At 39.9% G+C, this 22304-nt stretch overlaps 1 protein-coding gene across 1 annotated transcript; it reads left to right on the top strand.

Annotated features, from left to right (window-relative positions):
• The first annotated feature begins 487 nt into the window (after window positions 1-487).
• On the top strand, window positions 488-22301 carry gtf3c1 (general transcription factor IIIC subunit 1). Its single transcript, XM_086083563.1, has 38 exons — window positions 488-965; window positions 1269-1448; window positions 1521-1694; window positions 1849-1992; window positions 2861-2957; window positions 3030-3153; window positions 3976-4149; window positions 4238-4353; window positions 5337-5389; window positions 5466-5773; window positions 6867-7003; window positions 7079-7185; window positions 7278-7431; window positions 8086-8192; window positions 8263-8417; window positions 9739-10011; window positions 10089-10234; window positions 11054-11151; window positions 11222-11318; window positions 12238-12421; window positions 12522-12618; window positions 13121-13253; window positions 13348-13429; window positions 13518-13579; window positions 13683-13791; window positions 14501-14643; window positions 14742-14884; window positions 15758-15842; window positions 15913-16025; window positions 16092-16151; window positions 16228-16321; window positions 17401-17573; window positions 17745-18116; window positions 18892-19034; window positions 19108-19469; window positions 19830-20362; window positions 21670-21856; window positions 21953-22301. Exons 1-38 carry the CDS (start codon window positions 745-747, stop codon window positions 22172-22174), a joined length of 6162 nt encoding a protein of 2053 aa, XP_085939689.1. The 5' UTR covers window positions 488-744; the 3' UTR covers window positions 22175-22301.
• The last annotated feature ends 3 nt before the right edge of the window (window positions 22302-22304 follow it).

A 22304-nucleotide genomic window follows, 5' to 3' on the forward strand; every position in this document is an offset into this window, starting at 1 on the left:
GAGTTAAACACAGGTTGAACATTGATATGGTCAGTACATTGAATTTAATACATATGCAAATGAATATGAATAATATGAAATGACTGAGCATTGTGTTGCTGCGGTGACTGAGAGGGACCAAAAACTTTATATGTTCACTGAACTGATTTTTTTCTTCACTTAAAATACAAATCACTTGATACACGATAAAATTGTATAGCAACTAACTATGTTAATGAGTTAAATAGTCATTCACTAATCAGGAGACATGGCATTTAGTGCAGCCATTTTTTATTATTATGATAAACAGTTGAACAAACAATCTATAGATTTGGACAAAAGTAAGAATACACGTTTTACATTTTAACTTAAGGGATCATACAAAGATTTCGAACGACGGAAAAATGTTTGTTGAAGTGATGCTAAAGTAGTAGTCAATTCCACCAATAGATGGCGGTAATGCATCATGCGCCGCTCTAAAATTACCACAAAAGAAGAAGCTGTCAAAGAGCTGTTGTCGGACGCCATCTTGCGGCGGTATAGTGAGGTTCGTTGTATTAGGTTTAACTTCAAAGTTGACACATGGATTCTCCAGTTGCCACATAAAGTCCACACAACAGCGTTTCTTTTACTTCATTTTTAACCGAGTAGTGGACTTTTTATTTATTTATCTTGAAACCATGTAAAAGTGTACATACACGCTATAACATAACATGCTAGCAAGCTGACATATAAGTGCTAGCTTCGGTGTTGTTGTAGTTAGCCATGGATCCGCTGAGCATGGTGGAGGATGAAGTGGCTTTGGAGGGACTGGACGGCATCACGATCCCCACTTTGTGGATACGATTGGGGGATAGGAACCCTAAATTCCCACTTATCCTGGACGACGCCACCAAGGAGCTCGTCTGGAGGTCGCTGGTGGCCAACAGCGACATGACGTTCTACTTGCTGCCGGCCGAGAGGGACGATGTGGTGCTATACGACAGGTGAGTTCACTGAACTATGCTCATGTAGACTTTAAAGTGCTCGCACGAGTTCTTTCAGTAAAGTTGCAGGACTGGCGTCTCTGCCACGTCTTCATGCACTCATGGAAGGATTTTTCCCTTCTGGGATCCGCTGCAGCGCCATCATAATGGCCAACTTGATGTTGTCCACGTCTATTAGCAATTAGTCGTCTTCAAGGTTTAAAAGCTGTTGTAGTAAAGTTGACTAGTCAACAAAGTGGTTGGAACCCGCTGAAATGAACAAGAAACAATATATTTGAATTTGTAATGAGATGTATGTGTCAGGGTTAAGCTGTCTCATGAAGACCAGGACATTGAAGACCAGACGGACGTGTACCCGCTGCACATCATCCACCAGAACAAAGATGGCTTCCAGGGCTCGTGCGCCACCTTTCACCAAAGGACCGACATCACCGCGCGCCTCCGCTCCTCGTCGTCCATCAGCCTGCAGGAGGTTTTAAAAAAGTACAACAATGGCGCCATATTGTCGTCCACTTGTGCCATTCAAAGCATCACAGACTGTCTTCCGTGCTGCAGATACGGCAGGAAGCTGGTGGCGGTGGCGTCACAGAGATGCCGTTTCCGGGTTCTCATCGGCAGCGAGGGCAACCCCGACACCAAACTGTTGGACGATTCCTACTGCATGCTGGAGCGGGTGGGACGGGCACGATGGCAGGGGGAGCTGCAGAGTGACCTCAACTCCACTTTCAAGTATACACACACACACACACACACGCAACCAGAGAGATTTGCACATACATATACACATACACATGCCCACGCACACAAACAAGTAGCCAAACTCATACATATGCACATGTTCACCAGGTTACGTGCGTGCGTGCGTGTGTGTGTGCGTGTGCAGGGTGGACTCGCGTAAGTTGCACTACATCCGGAAGCCTCTGATCCGCCACAGCCTGGTGTGCGCTCAGGCCTGCACCAGACGCCGCAAGTCGGGCCAGCAGCAAAACTCCATCCTCCTCATGCTCAAATGTTTCCACATCATCAGGTCTGCTTACATCCACTTCACTTTTACAGGAACAAGTCACAGCAAAGAGTATTTTTATCCTGTGAAATTAGGACTTGTGGAATTCTGAATATTGTTGTCGAATTAATATACAGTATTTTCTCAAAAATGAAAACGTTTTTTGTGACGTAATAAATATTAGAGCTGTCAAACGATTACCGATAAATTTTTGAATCATAATAATAAAATTTTTGAATTTTGATTAATCACTTAATTAAAAAGGCTTATTTGAACAGCACCTGTTGTGTGTTAATTCTTTCGACATTTAATGTTATGAGGACGTCTTCCACATGTTTTGATCCACTGCACACGCTCCTCCTCCAAAAGCCACCAATTTTTATCAATCTCAGTGGGCGGCCATTTTGCCACTCTCTGGCGACTAAAAATGACATCACAGTTGCTCGGGGCTCAAGTTGCAGCTAATCACAGCTCGGCTTTCCAACGTCACGTGACTAAACTCAGAAACAGGTGAGCCCCGTGATTGGTTGTTGCCTGAGCCCTTAGGCACTGTGATGTCATTTTCAGTCAACAGCAAGTGGCAAAATGGACATGGACAGTAAAAACGGTGGCTTTTCTTGCTTTATTCATATTCCACAAAAGCAATATTAATCAAAATACCGTGTTTAGACTAGTATAGGACATAATATTGTACATCATTTTTTTTGATGACTTCCCTGTAAAAAAAAGAAAAAGAAAAGACACAAACTAGGGGCAATTTTTTTTTGGGTGATCTACGTCCAAACATCCGTCAAATCTATAAATTTTTAATGAAAGATATGAATGTTTTTGTGCCCTTTTAATATTAAGACGTAAAAAAATTATAAAAAAATGCTTTGTTGCGTCCTTGCAGGAGATCCAAGTACGACATGCTTATGGAATACGTGTCCATCTTCCTCCAGAAGATGCCACAACAGCTGGCCGCGTTGTCCACCATCCGAGAGCACCTGGTTGCCGTCTTTGATTTGTTGTTACGTTTCCTGGTTGTGGCCTTTAACCTCATGAATGTTGTTGTGTTGTAGGATCTCCCGGAGTCGGCGTGCAAGCGTGTGATTCGGTACATGCGAGACATCAAGTCGGTGGAATACTGCAGCGTGCCTATGGAGGACTTGGATAAGGAGGGAAAGCCCGTGTTTACCAAAAGAGGTCAATCTCTTATTTACATTTACCATACCTAGATTTTAATTTTTTTAATGAATCCGCTAGGTCGAAATATCAAGTAAAGTGAAATCTTCGTAATAGTTATCATATTTAGTTTTTCATTTTATTAATCATTATTAATATTCGCTGTATTTATGCCAGGATTTATAATAGAACTTGTGCAACAACAAAAAATGAAGGGAACAGAATGACTGAAATAATAAAGAATTGTTAACTTAACAATTTAAATGTATTTTAAAAATAACATGATGGTTGTTTTTAATAAAAATTTTATTGATTAAAAAAAAATATTAAAAACTTATATGAGACTTTTGGTGTATTTTTAACAGCATCAAAATAAAAAAATTTTTTTTCACTTTTTAAAATAAAAAACCATACCAATATTGCAATGCAACGTTAAAGATGATACAATCAAGCAGCAATTACAGGGATTTAAAAAATGTTTATATTGATGTAAATTTGCATTTTTTTATTGTATTCATTTAAAGCTGCTCTATGTAACAATTTGCCCAAAAATATCTTTGCAATAGCCTTTTTATTTGACCATTTATGACTAAAACATCTTCTAATTAGTAAATTAACACATAGAACACGTTATTGTAAAGGACATTTTTGTCTTGACTTCCCCTTTAGACAACATTAAGAAACAAAAAGTAGAATGTAAGCAATGTGGATCCCCTTTCAGTATCATGGAAACATCCTTTAAAACGTAAAAATAAAAAATAATAAGGCTTGAACTGAAGAAAATGCAATTGTTTACGTTATTTGCAGTGTAATGACGCACCAACATTTTTTTAACCACTGCAGGCAAAAAAGTGCACGTGCGCTGCCTGAAGCTACTCAAGCCATACACCGGCAAGGTGGACGACTGGAAGGAAGACGAAGAAGACGACGAGGACGACGAGGGCGGCAAAAGGCGAACTCTGCCCCCTATTGGCCGGATCATGGAGAAGGACGTTTTGTCACAGGCGTACAACCTGAGTGTGTTCCGTCAGCAACGCGTCCTGGTCAGGCATGGTCGTTGCTCTTGTTGATTGATTTGTTTTCCTTGTTGATTTTGTCGCTGCAGTTGTATCGTGCGGCACCAAGGGAATCCCTCAGTCGGTCATCGAGTCCAGGATGAACATCGGCAAGCTGGAGGGTCGCATGATCTGGAGGAAGTTGGAGAGGGACGGCGTCATCAAGGTAAGACGTTTTTACTGTACCTGGTCAAAAGGTATGGATTTGAAAAGGATTTTACGGCAGTGCAACATCAGTCGTTTGTCTTCACTTTAGCAATGCACAACATCGTTTCTTTTCTTTCAGAAATGGAAGCTCATATTTGTTTTTTTAGGAAGGTGCAATATTAAGTGTCTTCTTTTTTAGAAACCTTCAACAGCAATACCTTTTCTATGAACGTTAGGTTTGTCTTCTTTTTCAGAAAGTGCAACACTAATGGTTTGTCTTCATTTTAGGAACGTGCAATATCAATAACCTTTCTTCTTTCATTCCTTACATGAAATGTGTCTTTTTTTTATTTTTATGAAGATGCGCCATTACTAGTTTCATCTTCTTTTTAGGAAATAGCAACAGGCCCAATTAACTTTGTTTGTCTTCTTCGTGTGAATTGCAAAGATAATTGCTTGTCTTTTCAGGAAACTGCAACTTCAAGTTGATCTTCTTTTTAGGAAAGAGCAATGTCAACGATGTGTCTTCCCTTTGTCAAAGTGCAACATCATTTGATGGACGTTTTAGTGAAGTCAAAGCGTCATTTTGGAGTACTATCAATAGCATGTCTGCTCCTTTTAGGAAAGTGCAACATCACACGTTTGTCTTCTTCATGGGAAAGGGCAACACCAATCACTTGTCGTTTTAGAAAAGTGCAACTTTTATATATATATATATATATATATATATATATATATATAAATAATAATAATAATAATAAAAAAATAAATAAAGAGCAATGATGATGACATTTCCGAATGAACAATACTGAGCTCTTTAGAAAAAAGAAGAAAAAAAAAAGTGCAACTTCAACTTTAGCTTCCTTTTAGGAAAGCGCAACATCAATGGCTTGTCTTCCTGTTATGAAAGTGCACCATCAGCATCTTGTCTTGTTCATTGGAAAGTGCACAATTAATCGTTGGCTTCTTTGATCTCATGACGCGTCTCTTAACGCCCCGCAGGGCTTCATGGTAGACGAAGGCCGTCAGAGGGTCACAAAGTTCATCAGCCACAAGTACGGTTGGCGTTTCGATTCTCCGTGTGAAACGGCGAACCTCGCCGTGACCCTGACTTTTTTTTCCCCTCACTAGGAACGTGGGCGTCAGCAACCACCTGCAGCTCCTCTCCAAAGAGAAGCAACGCAAGAAGCTTTTCCGCTCTTCGGCCTCGCCCGGGTCGGCGAGCGCCACCACCAAGGCCTCCTGTCGTACCCCGGCCACCGGCAAACCGCAGCAGAAAACTACCAAGAAGAGCAGAGCAGCAAGTGATGCGGTAGACGAGGAAGATGGCGATCCGAGTTTCGATTCGCAAGATCAAGTCGGGAAGAAGTCTGACGTGACCATCGCACAAGCTTCTCCAGCTCCAGCGGTGGCGGACGCGGAGCCAGTTGGCACGTCAGGTAAGCTTCAGCCATTCATTGATATTGTGTTATTTTTATTATTATTATTTTTAATTTTAATTTTAATTTTTAATTTTTTATTTTTTTTTATATTGTGTTATTTTGTTTTACCTGTCTTTACTGTATGACTGATTTGTATTCCTCGTTCAGCGCTTTGTATGCAGCAATGGTTGTTTTGAAGTGCTTTATAAATAAAGTGGAGTTGAAGGTCTCGGGGATGCTTCGCTACATCCGATACTGGGTGGTGTATTCAGACCAGAAAAGTTGTAGTCCGCTTGTTTGGTCCGGGCCAAAAGCGGACTTTTTTTTTTTTTCGTTTGGTGCGGTTCATATTCAACACTGTGCTTTTTGCAAGTGGACTATATTGCGTAATCGCGTCGACCCGCGTGACCATCTGTGCTCCCATTGGACAAAAATGACGGGGGCCGAATGCATAACCAAATCCGGAAATAGAGGAAAACATTAAAATTCCGACGTGCTGCATATTTGTTGCGTTATTAGATGCCAGATATTTGCGAGCGTCAAGGGCAGCTCATTCAACGGAGGTTCCGCGACGCCGTTTCTAATCTTGGAACGCGTCGTCGTCGATTGCGTGCAGTAACCGGAAGAGCAGTTGCGCTCCGTGTGCCCCCCCCCCCCCCCCCCCCCCCACCACAAAAGCTTACAGCAGCGTGGCTAAACAGAATACGGATGATTATGAATGAATTTAGCACAATAGTCACTACCGGGGCAATAAACATATATAATATATATGAATACACCCTTTAAAGGTGTATTGTCGAAAGGATTTGTTTTGGCCTGTCTGGGATGTTTCTGGGCAGAGACTCAACGTTTTCTTTTCCAGGCAAGCTACGATCAGTAGCATATGCAAATTTTGCTGTGTAAACGCGCGCTCCTGATTGGTGGGCTGGTTTCATGCTCGTTCCTGGTTGGCTGCTTCCTTGAGCTGCGGAGGCAAGCGACTATCAGCCTTTCATCGATGCAGAGAAAAGGAAATCTCAAAATGTTTATTATTCATTTTGTCAATTGTGAGTGATTTCAAAAAAAAAAACATTGTGGCTTTTTCTTTCAACCAACAATTTGTGTCTTTTAGAGCGAGCTTCAGTTGAGGTTAAAGAAGAGGAGGAAGAGAAAGTGTCATTGGCTCCGTCGTCCAAGGAGGAGGAGGAAGGGACTGCAGCGGACCCAGCGAAGGACATTCTGATGATGGATATTGTTGACACAAACCTGGTTTGTCTCCTTTTGTGGCCGTCTCGTTTCAAATGTGCCAGTCAAGTGGAAGCTAACCACCAGATTCCCGTCCAGTTCGTCAGCAGCAACAAAAGGCACAGCGAAACGTACCGCGTGCTCAGGAGGAAGAACCTCATCATGGAGGCCGTGCACAAGTACAAAGTCATCGACGACCTTTACCAGTTAGTCTCATCCTGAATGGTGGCCCTCTATTTAGCGAAAAATGATGATGATGATGATGATGATGATGGTCTCCTCTCTGTTTTTTCTCCAGGCTTTCGAAGTTGATCAATGATGAAGAGAAGCTGCAGGGTGTCTCCATCAAGTGTTGCAAGAAGACCGTGTCTCGCCTCGTCAAGGCTCTGGCCAGAGAAGGACTGCTCAAGATCTTTACCACCACCGTCATACAAGACGGCATCAGCAGGAAGGTACTTAAAAAAAAAAAAAAAAAAAAAAAAATTACGATCATTTATTTGAACTCATTCACTGCCATTGACGACTATAGACGTCAATGATCCATTTTATTTGGATGAGCAGTGAATGAGTTAAAGCACCCCAGGGACTGATACAAACATGGCACTTATTTCTGTTCTGGGCATAAAATTGCAGTAAAAAAAAAAAACAACAACTACATGACCCAGTCGTGATCTTAGGCTTCTTTTCTGAAAATATTCAGCAGTTTTAAAAACGCCTACATTCCTGATGAAAAAGAGGACTTGTAATAGGGCTGCTCAATTATGAAGAAAATATTAATCACGATTAATTTGGTAATAATTGCGATCAGGACAATCATTTTGTTTTTGCTATACAAAACAAGAAACTGTTTAAACAAGTAAAAAATACATTTATTTGAAACACTATAATTATGCAAGTTCCTTTTGGACCCAACCAGTTATTGAATTAGTCATTTTAAAATAAAAAAAAGGTACAAATGTTAAAATTTTAACAACTCAAAATTTGTATTAATAATCTTTTATTTTTGTTTACCATGTGTAATAATTGAAGTTGTAATTGAATTTTGATTCATTGCACAGCCCTACATTGTAATATAATTAAATATATATTTGATATGTGGCCTGCAGGTGGAGTTGTTTGTTCATCCATCCGTCCATCCCAATGATGAGCTGGTGCGAGCAACCATCGATCAGGTCCGCTTCAAAATCACCACCGGCTCCTGTCCGACTATATGGTGAGTGACCAATCACGTCAGGTTGATTGGATACAGCTCAGTTTCGGTACTTACTTTTCAATCATTGCAGCCAGGAAGCAGCAAGCAAAGAGAGCCCCCCCACAGTGGCAAAGGAATTGCCCAGTAAGAGTTTCAGAAGCTTCGCCGAAATCAAGGAGGAGATCTCAAAAGAGGAAATCAAGGAGAAACACCTAAAAGAGGATTGGGCATTCAAGCCCACGATAGGTGAGTGAAGATTCTATACATGAAAGCACACAGAAAGACTGACATTTGAGTAATTGTGGCCATTTTTGTGGGTCCTTCAAGCAATGAAATACTTAGGAGCATGAATAATTATCATGAGTAGACCAACTAAACATTGTCTCCCAAAAATTTGGGTTTAAAGCAAAGTTGTTTTAGTTGACAAAAACTAACGAAAAAAACGAAAACGAAAATTCAAAAAACAATTTCGTTAACAAAATAAAATAAAAGCGAAAATGGTTTTCAAAAAACGAAAACTAACTGAAACTACATTTTATGTTTACAAAACTAACTATAAGTATAGCAAAATTGTCCTTCGTTTTAGTCTTTGGTAATTAATTTAATGCATGAGCCTTTGGGGATGATATTAAATGTGATTTTAAGTATATTTATTGAACCGGAATAAGAACGTTTGAAAGTGACATCATCTAGTAGCAGCCAATAGAAAAACATCTTTAGATGACGTCATGCAACGCTAGGTAAGAAATTAGTTACTTTTCTCATGATTTTACCATGGTGTTTATTAAATATTGCGCACAAGCAGAAGTGGCAAAACCAGGTCCAGAAAGTAAAAACCCTTTCACAATTTGGCTTTAACCCCAGGTGCTAGCTAGCTAGCTCACTAGCTCCCTGGCTAGCTTCCATGGTGCTCGTTTACCTGCGAGGGAGCTAGCTAGCTAGCTAACGATAGCATCAATGGCTAAGGCCAAACTGTGGCAGCGTTTTTACTCTCTGGACCTGAATTTGCCACCTCGGCGCACAAGTAATGCACATAAAATAGAAAGAAAAGACAACTAATACTGAAACTAACTAAAACTAAGCATTTTTTAAATAACTAAAACTAATAAAAACTAACAGAACCACCCTAAAAAATTATTAAAACTAAATTTAAAAAACAACAACCTCAAAAGTAACTAAAATGAAAATTCCTAAACTATAATAACACTGTTTTAAAGTGGCCATTTTAGGCAGAACAAAATTTGTTGACAAGATTTTGAGGCATGTATACTAGACAGATGGGTACCAATCATCGTTTTGTGTTGGTAGAGCATGGTGGCCAATTTTCAAGATGCACATTGAAACACAAACCTCTAAAAACTCAATGTCGTTATATTTGAAAATTCAGCCCCTCTACACATTTTCAGTTAGCAGCACAAAAAATTATCAACATAGCTAACATGAATAGACCCACAAAAAAACTCTCAAAAAGTCATCCTAAAAAGCTAAATTCCAAACTAAGCATTTCCTCCTCGCGTGTTGCCGTGGCACGACGACAAGAGTTTGACGACTTGCCGACTTGTTCCAGTTCGAGGACTGGGCAAGTCTTTCGGTTTCCAGCCCAAGATGCACCGCCTGCGCGTTTTGCACATCTTCCTCTGGTATGCCGTCTATGACCATCCGATGGGGCCAAAACCCTACTGGCGAGAGACGCCTCAAGACGGCCCCGAGGTTGTTCAAGAGCCACCGGAACCAAAGGACGACGATGATATCACCCTGAAGGATTTGGATGCGGTATTGTCCGGGGAAGAGGATGATGCCGTGATGGAAATTTCCAGTCATTCAAATTGCGAAATTAAAGGTAATAACACTCAACATTAATATCATTTACGTACCATTTGTGTACCTTTTTTTTATCACCGTTCTGCCTGTGTTCAGTTTACTGTGAGGAGGATTCGTGGAAAAGGTTCGTCCCACCCGTTCGCCGGCACTGCGACCGAGGCAGCGGCTGGGTGATCGTGGGCGATTTACTCCTCTGCTTGCCGCTCTCCATTTTCATCCAGCTCATACAGATTAACTATCACGTGAGCATTTACGTTTGAGACTCCACATTTACAATACAATTAAATAAATCTATGTACTGCTGCTTTCTTTGACACTGGTGTTCAAATGAGTACTGGATGAATGGCTGGTCAATGGATGTGAAGATGGATGGATGGGAGATGATATTATAAAAAAAATACCCCAAATATTAGACAAAATACAAAAACAAAGAAATGGAAGAATACATTCCGATGAAAACAAACACCTTTTAAAGAAAAGATTAGATACATTAATTAATATATCACATGGGAACATATACAATCATTAGAAAACAATAATTCAGAATTTTTTAAAAGATATTGGACACATGACACAAAAATATAATATTTTTATTGGACATAAAATATAACAATAAAAGCATAAATAATTTTTTAAAAATCAATATTAAAAGATATTAGACAAACTATTACCGGTACAATTTATATGGAAATATCTGACCAAAACTTTTAGAAATAACAAAATATTCACTAATATTAGATGAAACATATTAGACAAAATACATTGCATTTAACTTTTACATATCTGATAAGTTTAAAAATGACCAGAAATAAACTAATATTAGATTAATATATATATATATACCAGTATTACATGTTTTGGTCAAAATACAATAATATGAGTACAATTTCAAAAATACACAAATATTAGATGCAAAAATAAACAAAGGGTTTCTTAGAAGAAAATAAATGTTCTGTAAATGAAGACAAAAACATTTGACTAATAATACAGGAGGTGACGTGGACGGAGCACAAGTCGGTTCCACTTGCTTTCCCTGATCTATGTTTGGTGTCCATCCGCAGGTTGAAGGCCTTGAGGAGTACTTGAACGACCCCGTGAAGCAACACTATCTGATTCGCCATCTACCCTTTGGGATTAGAAGGAAGCTCTTCTACGGACGGTCATTTAAAACCCGCGCCTCCGTTTCTTACCGTTTGTCCGCAAGTCTGAATGTTTTCTCACCTTAACAGGAAATACGTGTACGTGTTCTTTGAGAACCTGCAGCGCTTGGTTTGCATGGGCCTTCTGCACTTGGCTCCTGTGCCGAGGATGAAGGAGAAAGACCTGGTAAGTGGGTCCACGTCCTCTGTGTGGGTCCACGGATCCCACATAAGGGGGTGTGTGTGTGGGGGGGGGGGGGGGGTGCTATGTTAATAAATGTATGTTTTTGTGTTTCAAGAAATGTATTTTGTCAGGAGGAAAAGTCATAACCCTAATCTAGAGTCAGATTTTTTAAATATTTAAATCAGTTTAACGAGTGACATTAGCAAGTGAATTTAAGTACATACATTTTACACCTTTAATTCTGGAAACGTTTCCTGTTTCCGGAAAAAGTTGTTGCAATGACAAATTAATATTTTCTTAACGAAGAAATGTTTCAGTGTTGAAAGGAAAAAGTAGGTTTTTTTTCTCAAGCAAATGTTGTAATGAGAATAAAGTATTTTTTCCAAGATAAAAAGTTATCTTTGCAAGAACAGACGTATGAAATGTCATACAATTTCAAAAGTACAATGTTATTGCAATGTTACTACTTATTTTATTTTGAAAAAGTTGCCTATTTTGAATAAAATGGGTTTTCTGAAAATGTTTCCTATTTTTAGATAAAAAGTCGGAATGCCATAACGAATTCAAATCTTTTAGACCAAAGATTTAAGAGTCGTATTATTGGGGGGTTGGGGATGTATTTTTCCAAAAATACTTGTCATTTTGTGATGTCAAAGTTGAATGAGGAAAGACTCATTTCAACAACTGAATCGCAAAATTTTGTTCATAAAGTCCCCTTTTTATTTTTTTTTGTAAAGGAAACCTTTATTCTCCAGTTTTGGTGGAAAAGTTTTTCTTGGAAAACAAGACATTATTCTTGTAATAACACTTTTACTCTGAAATACAAAAATTTGATATGTCACAAGGCACTGCTTTAAAAAAATAAAACATCTTAAATCATTATTAATCTAAAAGTGTGTCAATTATGGACCTTTGTCCGCAGCTGTTTTGTTACCTGAAACGCCACGCCACCATTGTAGACACAATCAACACGGAACCTCACTATTGGCTGGTGCACGAGCCCCCTGACAAACCTTTTGAGAGACGCCGCTACGCCTTCACCAGCACCGAGGATGTGGAAACGTACTGGTTCGACCTCATGTGTGTCTGCCTCAACACACCTCTAGGTACACACACACACACACACACACACACACACACACACACACACACGCATGTATGCAGTTTTGGGATGATCTTAAAGTGATTCTTATTATTTTTCTGCAGGGTTGATTCGCTCCAAGCGAGGCGCCACTGAGGATGAGGTGACGCCATCCTTTGTGCACGACAAAACCGTCTTTGTGGGAATGGGTTCTTTGCTCAAGTAGGTGTAGAGAAAGAGTTTTTGTGTATCTTAACACATATTATATGCATTTCTGTTAGGGGTGTTCGGATCAGGCTTTTATGTTGCGATACGGATTATCCATGAGTGAGATTAGCCAATTCGATTCCGATACGATCATGTGGATTAGCTGCACATTTTTCAATTTTCTAGTTGATCACTAACGCTCGCTTAATTTAATTATCGATTCATCTGACTTTGGAAAGAACTTTTGCAGACACATTTATGACAAATTACGACGGGATTACGAGCAAATGCGCATGTTGGCGAAACAATGTATTCGCAAGGAAATTTTGAACCTTGCGATGATGGCGACGACTACGAATAACTCTTGAGTCCGAACACAAATGCGACATATTTCGACCAATTCCGAACCCTGTCGAACTCTGGCGAAACGCAACTTTCGCAACGTTCGGTAAAGCTCGCAACTCAGCGGGATAAGCGCTCAAGTGGCGGCAATGTGTATGCGTGTGCGCACCAACAGGGGCAGCAATGTCGTGTGCGACGACGGCACCACGCCGGGCGACGGGAAAGGCGCTGCTGGTCTGACCTCAGAATTTTTCGCTCATATGAAGCGGAACTGGCTGTGGACTAACCAATTGCTGGTCTGCAAAAAGGTATGAACGAGCAACAGGGGAGTTTTTGTTGCTTTGGTAACAAGATTTTTCCTGTAACGCCAGCGCGTGTGATTTTGTTTGTGCGGCTCGGTAGGGGTCTACCGCATCCCAGCAAAGCAAAGGGCGACTGAAAAGCCTGCTGAGTAAAGAAGTGCTACGGGCCGCGCTGAAAGCCGGTGAGTTTGCTGTTGGCTGTAATATTCCATCCATCCTCTAGAGGCGCCCCTTGAGCCCGCTTATTTCCACGTTGTTGTTGTTTTACAGGAGCTTCATCGCCTCGCTTCTTGACCGCCAAGAAGTCGGCAGTGACGGAAGAAAATGTGGAAGTAAGGAGACTTGTGTTATTATATGAGCGGAGGGTAGGGGGTTAACTTTGTGCCACATGTTGCTTCACCAACTTGCTTTCCTAACTTGTGTCTTTGTGACTAGGTGGCCATCGAGCCGGCGTCCAGGAACCAGCGGGTGATCGGAGGGAAGCGGCAGAAGAGGAAAAGACCCAAAAAGGAAGTTGTCAAGGTTCCTCGCAAGAAGAGAAAAGGTTGATTTCACCCTTGAGATCTGAGTTCAATTCGTTTCGCGACCGCACTTGTAACTATTTGTCAAATAATCTTTTCCCATTGACATGAATGGGAATGCCATTAATCCGTTTGTCTTCCCTAAAAAAAAAAAAAAAAGTGTATTTTAATAAGAATAGCACTCCATTATGTATAAATGATAAAACCATACAGTGAAGACATAATTAAATATCATTCAAATGAATTAAACTGGGTTTTATCACTGCATCAATTGAATAGCCATTAAATAATATAGTGGACCCCCACATAATTACCTTTAGGCATTCGCAAATTCGCTGATCCTTTGCTTTTTGGGGGAAGCCCATCTTCCATTATTCACAGAAACCCCTGCTTATTTGTACTATATTTTTTCTCCTGATTCCACGCCAATTTGAATGTATGTATGTGCAGACATTTAAAAGCAAAAAAAAATATTACAAGACCATAAAGTGAAGGTGATTTTTAAAACACAAGAATTTTGTTTAAAAAAAAAACTGAATAGTAGACAGAAATTGCAAAATAAAAATAAAAATTGAATGTTAATTTTAAAAAAATCAAATCACAAAAGTCATTTTTTTAATGAAAAAAACAAATACAAAGCTATTAGAAATCATGCAAAGATATTCTACCAAAAATATGTATGAATTTGTGTGTGTGTTTTGTTTGATTTTGCATTTGTCGCCCTTCGTGCAGAACCCAAGAAGCGCACCCCCGCTCACGACGAGGCTGACCACCGAGCGTTGAAAAAGATGACCAGGCAGCGAGTCATCTGGACAGTGCAGGAGGACTCGATGCTCATGCTGTGCGCCGTGGCCTCGCACCTCCTAAACAGCCAAGTACGCACTTCACGTATTTGTATGACTGCTACTGAGCATGTCCGCTCATTGTGTGTGTGTGTGTGTGTGTGTGTGTGTGTGTGTATCATGTTCTTTAGTTGCGGAGGGCGTTCGTGGCCTACTGTTTGGTGCGAGACCTCCTCCAGCTGGAGTTTCAACTCTCCGAGGACAAAACGTCACTGGCAGTCGGGCGGCGCACTCGTTACATCCTCAAAAATCCTCAGACGTTTCTCAACTACAGGTTGGTGGTCATTTTCAGTCTTTTTCTTTTAGGAAAGCGCAACATCAATAGTTGGTCTTCTTTTTTAGGAAAGGAACGAATGACTTGCTAGACAAGCCGAATTTCTCGTGTGATGGTTTGACTTGTGTGTTTTTGTTTCGTGTTGCGAAATTATTAATTAACTTGCAAAACACACCAAAAAAAAATTTAAAAAATATTGTGACAAAGTTTTGAAAATGATACGTAATATTAAACAACAAAAAAACACAAATATTAAAATCTGCTGCTATTGAACAAAAAAATGTTACAAAAAAATTATGACAAATATTCAACAAGAAAAATATTAGAAACAAAACAAAAATATTGGAAGAAAAATTACACAGTATATTAGGAGAAATCTTTTGACAAAAATGTTAGATGAAATATAGACAAAAATTAGGCAAAAAAAGTATTACACAAAATAGAAAAATATCTGTTAAAATAAACAAATAAAAATGCACAAATATTAGAAGATTATTAAATGAAATATGCAAAATATAAAATAATACAAATTATGAGTTAAAATAAATAGACAGAAATGGCCAATATTAGACCAGATTATTAGATGCTTGTAGGAAAATGCAAATATTTACAAAATACAAAAACATGAAAATATTTACAGTATTAAATGGAAAGAAACTACAACTCAACAAAACGGACACAAATATAGAGAATACAAAGTTATGCTATACACAAATACTATGCAAATATTTGACACATTACACAAATATTTCAAAATTGCAGAACAGTTGAATTAGTACAAAAATATTTAATAATAATAGATTAAAGGGACAGTTTTGAGGCTTATTTTATTTGATTAAATTGTTGATCCAACTGTGTTATTTTGTTGTACAGGATCTGCCTGGCTGAAATCTATCAGGATAAAGATCTGCTGAAACAGCTACAGGACAATAAGCCTGCTGATCCCAATAATGCAGAGGTACTTAAAAAAAATATATATTTTTTTTTTACTCACGCTGTTCTGATTTCACGCACTGTCTCATCTTCAGGATTGCGCCAAAGCATTCAGCGCGTACGTCAAGCTCCTCCGACAAAAGTTCAGCTCCGTCCTCATTGCCAACGACGTGAAATTGCCCGAAACCAAACATCAACTCTTGTCACAGTAAGTGAGGAAGCTGAGAATGATGAACAGCAGGGGAGTGTATGACATTCATTGTTGCATCCGCAGGTCTAAAGTGTGCACAATACAGCCCGACAAGAAGATTCCCTGCAGAGACACCCTGACTTGGTACAAGTTCCACCACATTTCCTTCTTGCACTGATGGATGGGAATGAAGCCTTTCATACTGTTTGTCTGTTTGCAGCATAACGGACATTCACACCTTGGTGTTGTTCAACCTCATCCAGAGTACACTGGCCATGACCAACTCTCAGATGAAGGAGTCCAGATCCTTTCAAGTACGATCTTTTTCTCACAAAAATCACCTCATTCCAAGATTATAGTTGACGGACGAAATCAATTTAACGACAAAAAAAACAACAACAAAACAATATGAAAATGCTTTTTAAAAACACGAAAACTGAAACTACATTGTATGTTTATAAAATTACACTTTTTCGTTATCTTGCACTAAACAAATGCTCCCTACATTAAAAAAAACAACAAGAAAAACAATAACAAACTAAAATGGTGCATTTTCGAGAATGAAATAAAATAAAATAATAAAAAACAAGTAGCCTGCTTTTAAAATGGAATAAAACTAGCTGAATTGCAAGAAAAAAAGTCAAAATGAAATAAAAACTTAACTATAATGAAAAATCCAAAACCCCACAAAGTACAGAAAAATGTCTATGTTTAGTATTTTAATGTATAAAACCTACAATAATAACATAATTAAAATGCAATGAAAAAAAAAATCATGATTTCATGCTTTATTGCTCATTTTACATTGAGCTGCTTCTTCTGGTGTGCACACCTTGGCCACTAGGGGCACTATAATTGTTACAAAATGAATACGGAACTTCACAAAGAAGTCGTCTCATATCCTTAAATAGTTACTACAACATCAATGCTAGTTTAGCCTTTCTACGGCGATTTTTTTTTTTTCTGGAACAGACCTCACTGTATGTTTTCTTCCTCAGAATTACGTCTTAATTCTACAATTTTGTTCTTAGTTGAGCTCACAAGTTGGATGCAAGAATTGTGAAGCTGCTATCAAATAAGTGCCGTCAAATATACATTGACCTGCTAAGATGTTTTTGATTGAAATAGCTTTTTTTCATTTCAACAAATACAACCTCCTAATGCTGCAAATTCAACAATATTTGTAGTTATTTTCCCCTTGAAATGGATTCTTCAAGTTGCATTGAGTTTTCTCATAAAATTACAATTTAATGCTATATTTCCCCCCTTCCTACCAAACAAGAGATTACAGCCTAATTCTTGGAGTAGCATTATCTTTTTCTCGCAAAAAAGTACGATTTTTTTTTCTTGCATTTCTTCCTCACAAAATGGCGACTTTCTCTCTCTCTCTCAGACCTTCCACGTTTACAGTCAGTACTCGCAGGAGCTTCTGTGCCAGGTGTTCATTCAGTGCCGTCAACGTCAAATGGTCAACCGGCGCCGCGTCTGTCAGGTGGAGGGACCCAAGAAGAACCGAGCGTTGCCCTTCCTGCCCATGTCCTTCCAGCTCTCGCAGTCCTACTTCAAGTAAGTTTGTTTGCCGCAAAGGTTTTTTACAGTTACGAAAAAGCTCAAAGTAGATCACATTTTTGTTAATAAGTCAAACAAAAATGCTTTAAAAAAATAAACAACAAATTATTTACTGTTAGTGCTGGTACTTCCTCCGATGCCATCAAATTGACTTTTTTCCCTCAACAGGTTATTTTCATGGCGTTATCCGCATAACCTGTGCACCGACTCATTCTGCTTCATCAAGACTTTACTGAACAACGGCACGGACGACGACGGGTCTCCTGTTTCCTACCGTCTGGAGACAGAAAGCAGGACAGAGAGCGGCGAGGAAGTGCCGGAAGCAAGGCCGGCCCCAACCGGAGAGGCCGAGGGAGCAGAAAGCGGCCAAACTCATGATCCGGAACATTCTGGAATGATACGTTTCTCTGTGGAATCTGCCGGAGGAGCTTGCATGGTGACGCTCACCCTGATGAGTTTGGGACTGCTGTCTGTCCATATGTCCGTCCCCAAGATGATGGTCATAGTGGACAGCAACTTGGTGGCCAATGACGGCAAGAGGTATGTCCTTCATTTTGTCCTCATGGCGGCAAGCTCAAATTCATATCGCGGTATAACCTATGACCACAAGCACTTATTCTGATTATTTTGTAGGTGTGCCAAAAAATCGATTCAGAATCGATTTTAAATGTCCCAAAATCGATTTTATTTAAATTATTGTATACTGTCTGTGTGCCTTTATTTGGAGCGCTGTTCATGTTGTACCCAGTTTGGCCACTGAGAGAATTTCAGAGAGTTGAGACGGTTGGGGGGGTGCAGGGGTGGAGGGGTGGGGGTGCGAGTGTTGGAACGCAGCCATCAGTGGCCGGAAACGACGCGATGACGGTTAGTTAGCTACTAACTAACTTTCATTAACCCTATAAAGCCAAATGTATCATATTAAATACAAGACATTTTGAGCCCTCAAATTCATGAATATATATATTTTTTATTACCATTAAAACCCTGACATATATGATCTGACACAGGCATTGCACGGATAATCCATTAGAGGGCAGTATCACCCATCTGGGAAATGTTCCGATTTTTTAAAATACTCATATGTTTGATATGTCTGTTTATTATTATATTTTTGACAGTTCTAAATGTATAAATTTAAAGCATTGTGACCGAATGTATCAAATATGACATACATCAAAAGTCATGTATGGAAAAAAAAAATAGTTTGTTCAAAAGGACAAATAAATGCTCTGTTTACAAAGAATCCGAAAGTTCTCTCATATATTTCATGGTTCAGGCTTTATAGGGTTAAAGTGTAAATGTGATTGTGCTCCAGCATGGCGTCATTGGAGGAAGAAGACGACGATGACGATGTCGCCGGCGACGACAGCGAGAGCAAAAAGAAGATCCAAGTCAATGCTCACCAGGCTTCGCACACCAAGTACCTGTTGATGAAAGGGTTTTGCGCCCCCGGCATTAGTACGTTAACGTTTGATATTTTTGCCGTTTGGAGAGAATAAAAGTTGTCGTCAATATCGAATGTGGTTCGCAGTTAAACGCCGGAACCTGAGCACCAACGACAACATCGTGGTGGAATCCTGCGTGCTCAGGATGCAGCTGAGACAAACGCCGGCTGGCGGCCTGTTGAGCGACGACGTCGGCTCTCTGGAGTTGTCGAAATCCGGCCCGTCCCTGCTGCCGCCCGTCCTCACCCGCTGCATCCAGAACGGTGCGCCTCCTCCGGCCCGGTGCGCCGATTACTCCCCTGAGGACTTGGAAGCGAGCGGCCGGCTAAGGAAACACCTGGACGGGGCGGGAGAAAAGGGGGTAGACCAGACGGACCTTTTCCGGGAGTTCGCTCACCTCCGTTTGCCGCAATCCGGACGCAGCAAGAGCCTGCAGCAGTACCTGGAGGTAAGGTCCACTTTCACACCCAACAGAAGCTGGATTTTTTTCCTGGCAACAATGTTTCAATTCTGTTACACCTCAGACGCTAGCTTGGATGCCGGCAAATTAACAGGGCGACCTGACCGGCAGCGTAAAAGGGGCTATCAAAACAAGGAAGTAGCATATCAACACTACAGTGAAATTCTGCGGATTCACTGCGACCTTTCATTCCATTTCAGTACCTTTCTCACAGAGCAGCAGTTTTAATAGGCAGCACGAAAGGGGAAATTTCAACCTCACGTTTTGTATTTGTACCTTCTACGCAGGCCATCAAATTCGGTTTTGTCTCCCCATCCTCTCATGTGTTCCCTCTGCTGTCCCCTACAGGATTTACAGGAAGAAAGTCAGGTCATCAAGGTGGGCGGCTATGGCGCTCGCTGGGTGCTCATCCAGCACGCCGAGCCCTGGATCCTCACCGTCAACCCCAGGAACTGGTCCCAGGTACAGGATGCCCCCGATCGGAACAGCGTCGTCCCCTTCCTGCACAAGAGGCGGCGGGCCAAAGCCCGGCGGGACGACAAGACGGAAGAGGAGCCTCCGGCAAAAAAAATGGCGACGGCTGAGAGACTCGACAAAGAGGAGCGGCCGAGAAAGCCGGAAGCCGAGGACTCTGCGGGAAAGGTTTCGACGGCACGTGAGAGCGCGGGGACGGCAGAAAAGTGCCATCCCGCTGAGAACAAGACTGAAGGTGAGACGAAAGACGGAGAAGACACTTTGACGCGTCCGGACTCTGCGGGAAAGGTTTCGACGGGACGAGAGAGTGCGGAGATGGAGGAAGTGTGGCGTTCTGCAGAGAACAAGACAGACGATGAGATGAAAGATGGAGAAGACACTTTGACGCAACAGGCTGACCTGCAAGAGTAAGTTTCACGCAGACATCCGGCATCATTAAGTCACCTTTGGTTTTTATACAGAGGAGTTGCAGCTTCCCTCATTTTTCACTGTCAGTGCCGTCTTTTTATTTATTTTTGAGTGTCATATGGAGAATTTTTTTTTTTATATATATTTTTTTAATTATTTTGAGAACTTTTTGTAATCAAGTATAAAGTAGTTTTTGAAAATTGTATTTACCAAGAAAAGTATCTTGCAAAAATAGAGTAATGTTTTTAAAGCTACAGTATATATGATAGCTAAAATATACATGTAGATGATATAATAGTTTTTTAATTCGAGAAAAAAATAATTGTACGGGGGGTAAAAAATCCTCAAAAATTATACATTTTCCACGAAAAAAATTAGTATTTCCAGAAATTTTTAAATTTTTGGAGGATTTATTTTCTTTTTTTTGATAAAAAGTAAAGGAAATCTTGCTAAAATTAAGTAGCATTTTTCAAGAAAAAACTATTTTTTCCCCTAATTTTTATTTTATTTTTCAATGTATTATATATATATATATATATATATATATATATATATATATATATATATATATATATATATATATAATCTTACTTAAAGTAGCATTATAAAAGTAGCAGTATTAGTAGTAAGTATCTTTTTTTTTTCAAAACATTTGTAATCTTACTAAAAGTACTTTTTAAGAAGTAGCTTTTCACCGTATTTTCTTGTACAAATTACAAAGTCTTTTGAATTCTTATTTTTCAGAACTTTTTCAAGAATAGTGTTAATTCTTTATAAGCAAAGATTTTTTTCAAGTAAAACATTCATGAATCATACAAAATTAGTACATGTATTTTTGTGGAATAGTCTTATTTTGTCTTATTTTTTGGAAAATAGTAAAAAAATATAGAAAATTTTAGAATTATTTTACAAGAATGCAATAGTATTTTTACAGTAGAGGTTCACTTTTTATTATATTTAGTTCTTTTTTTTGGGAGGGGGGGGCAAATAGCCATTTTGGGGAGAAAATTATAGTAATCTTACTAGAATAAAGTAGTTTTTTTTTTTATAAAGTAAAAAAAATGTTTTAATAAAATATTAGATTGAGGACAAATATTGTTGCCTGCGATTGGTTGGCGACCAGTTAAGGGTGTACCCTGACTCTCACCCCAAGACGGCTGGGATAGGGTCCGAGTTCGACCCGAGTGAGGATAAGCGGTTCACAGAATGAATGAATATTATTGCTTCTGTGTTACAATCGACCCTTTTTGCGCCTCCTGTTAAAAGCGGGTTATTTTATTCATTTAACATTTTTTGCGTCCCGCAGGGAGAGCGTGAGCTTCTTGAGCCGTCCGTGGCGTCTGGTGGACGGGACGCTGAACCGTCCGGTGTGCAAAGGCATGCTGGAGGCCATCCTCCACCACATCATGTCCCGCCCCGGCGTCCCTCAGCAAAGGCTGCTGTTGTACTACAAGGAGGTGCTGCAGCCCGTCGTGGTTCTCGAGCTGGTCCAGGTGAAATTTTATTTAATTTTTTTATACTTTTCCCCCCACACACCGCCTTCCCTTTCTCATTCATCACCTCTTTTTTTTTTCTCCCACCTCGTGCAGTCCCTGGTAGATCTGGGTTGCGTGACAAAGAAAACGCTGGTCAAAAGACCCAAGCCCGGCCTGTTCGGACCCGCGGTGCGGAGAGACCCGACGACGGAGGAGCAAGAGTATGTTTTTTACGAGCCCACGGTCAGCTGCTGCCTCAGACTCGCTCAAGTATTGCCCAATGAACGCCACTGGAACTATTGTGGGAAGCAAGAGTGTGCAAAAAAGCAACTTTGATTTTTTGATTATTATTATTATTATTATTAATTCAAATGGAATAAAGTCTTCAACCTCTCGTTCTTTGTTGTTTTTAACACCGAAAATTATTTTAATAATGGAAAATATGACAATGTTTCAGATTTTATTC

Source organism: Leptonotus elevatus, chromosome 8, assembly GCF_054856555.1.
Source record: "Leptonotus elevatus isolate MCC_2025b chromosome 8, RoL_Lele_1.0, whole genome shotgun sequence".
Classification (NCBI taxonomy): Eukaryota; Metazoa; Chordata; class Actinopteri; order Syngnathiformes; family Syngnathidae; genus Leptonotus; species Leptonotus elevatus.

Bases quoted from the DNA above. Each gene is read 5' to 3' on its own strand.
- gtf3c1 (XM_086083563.1), top strand. From the start codon at position 745: ATGGATCCGCTGAGCATGGTGGAGGATGAAGTGGCTTTGGAGGGACTG. The intron at 13,254-13,347 runs GTATGAACGAGC...GCGGCTCGGTAG, and splicing joins AATTGCTGGTCTGCAAAAAG to GGGTCTACCGCATCCCAGCA. The intron at 21,857-21,952 runs GTGAAATTTTAT...CACCTCGTGCAG, and splicing joins TGGTTCTCGAGCTGGTCCAG to TCCCTGGTAGATCTGGGTTG.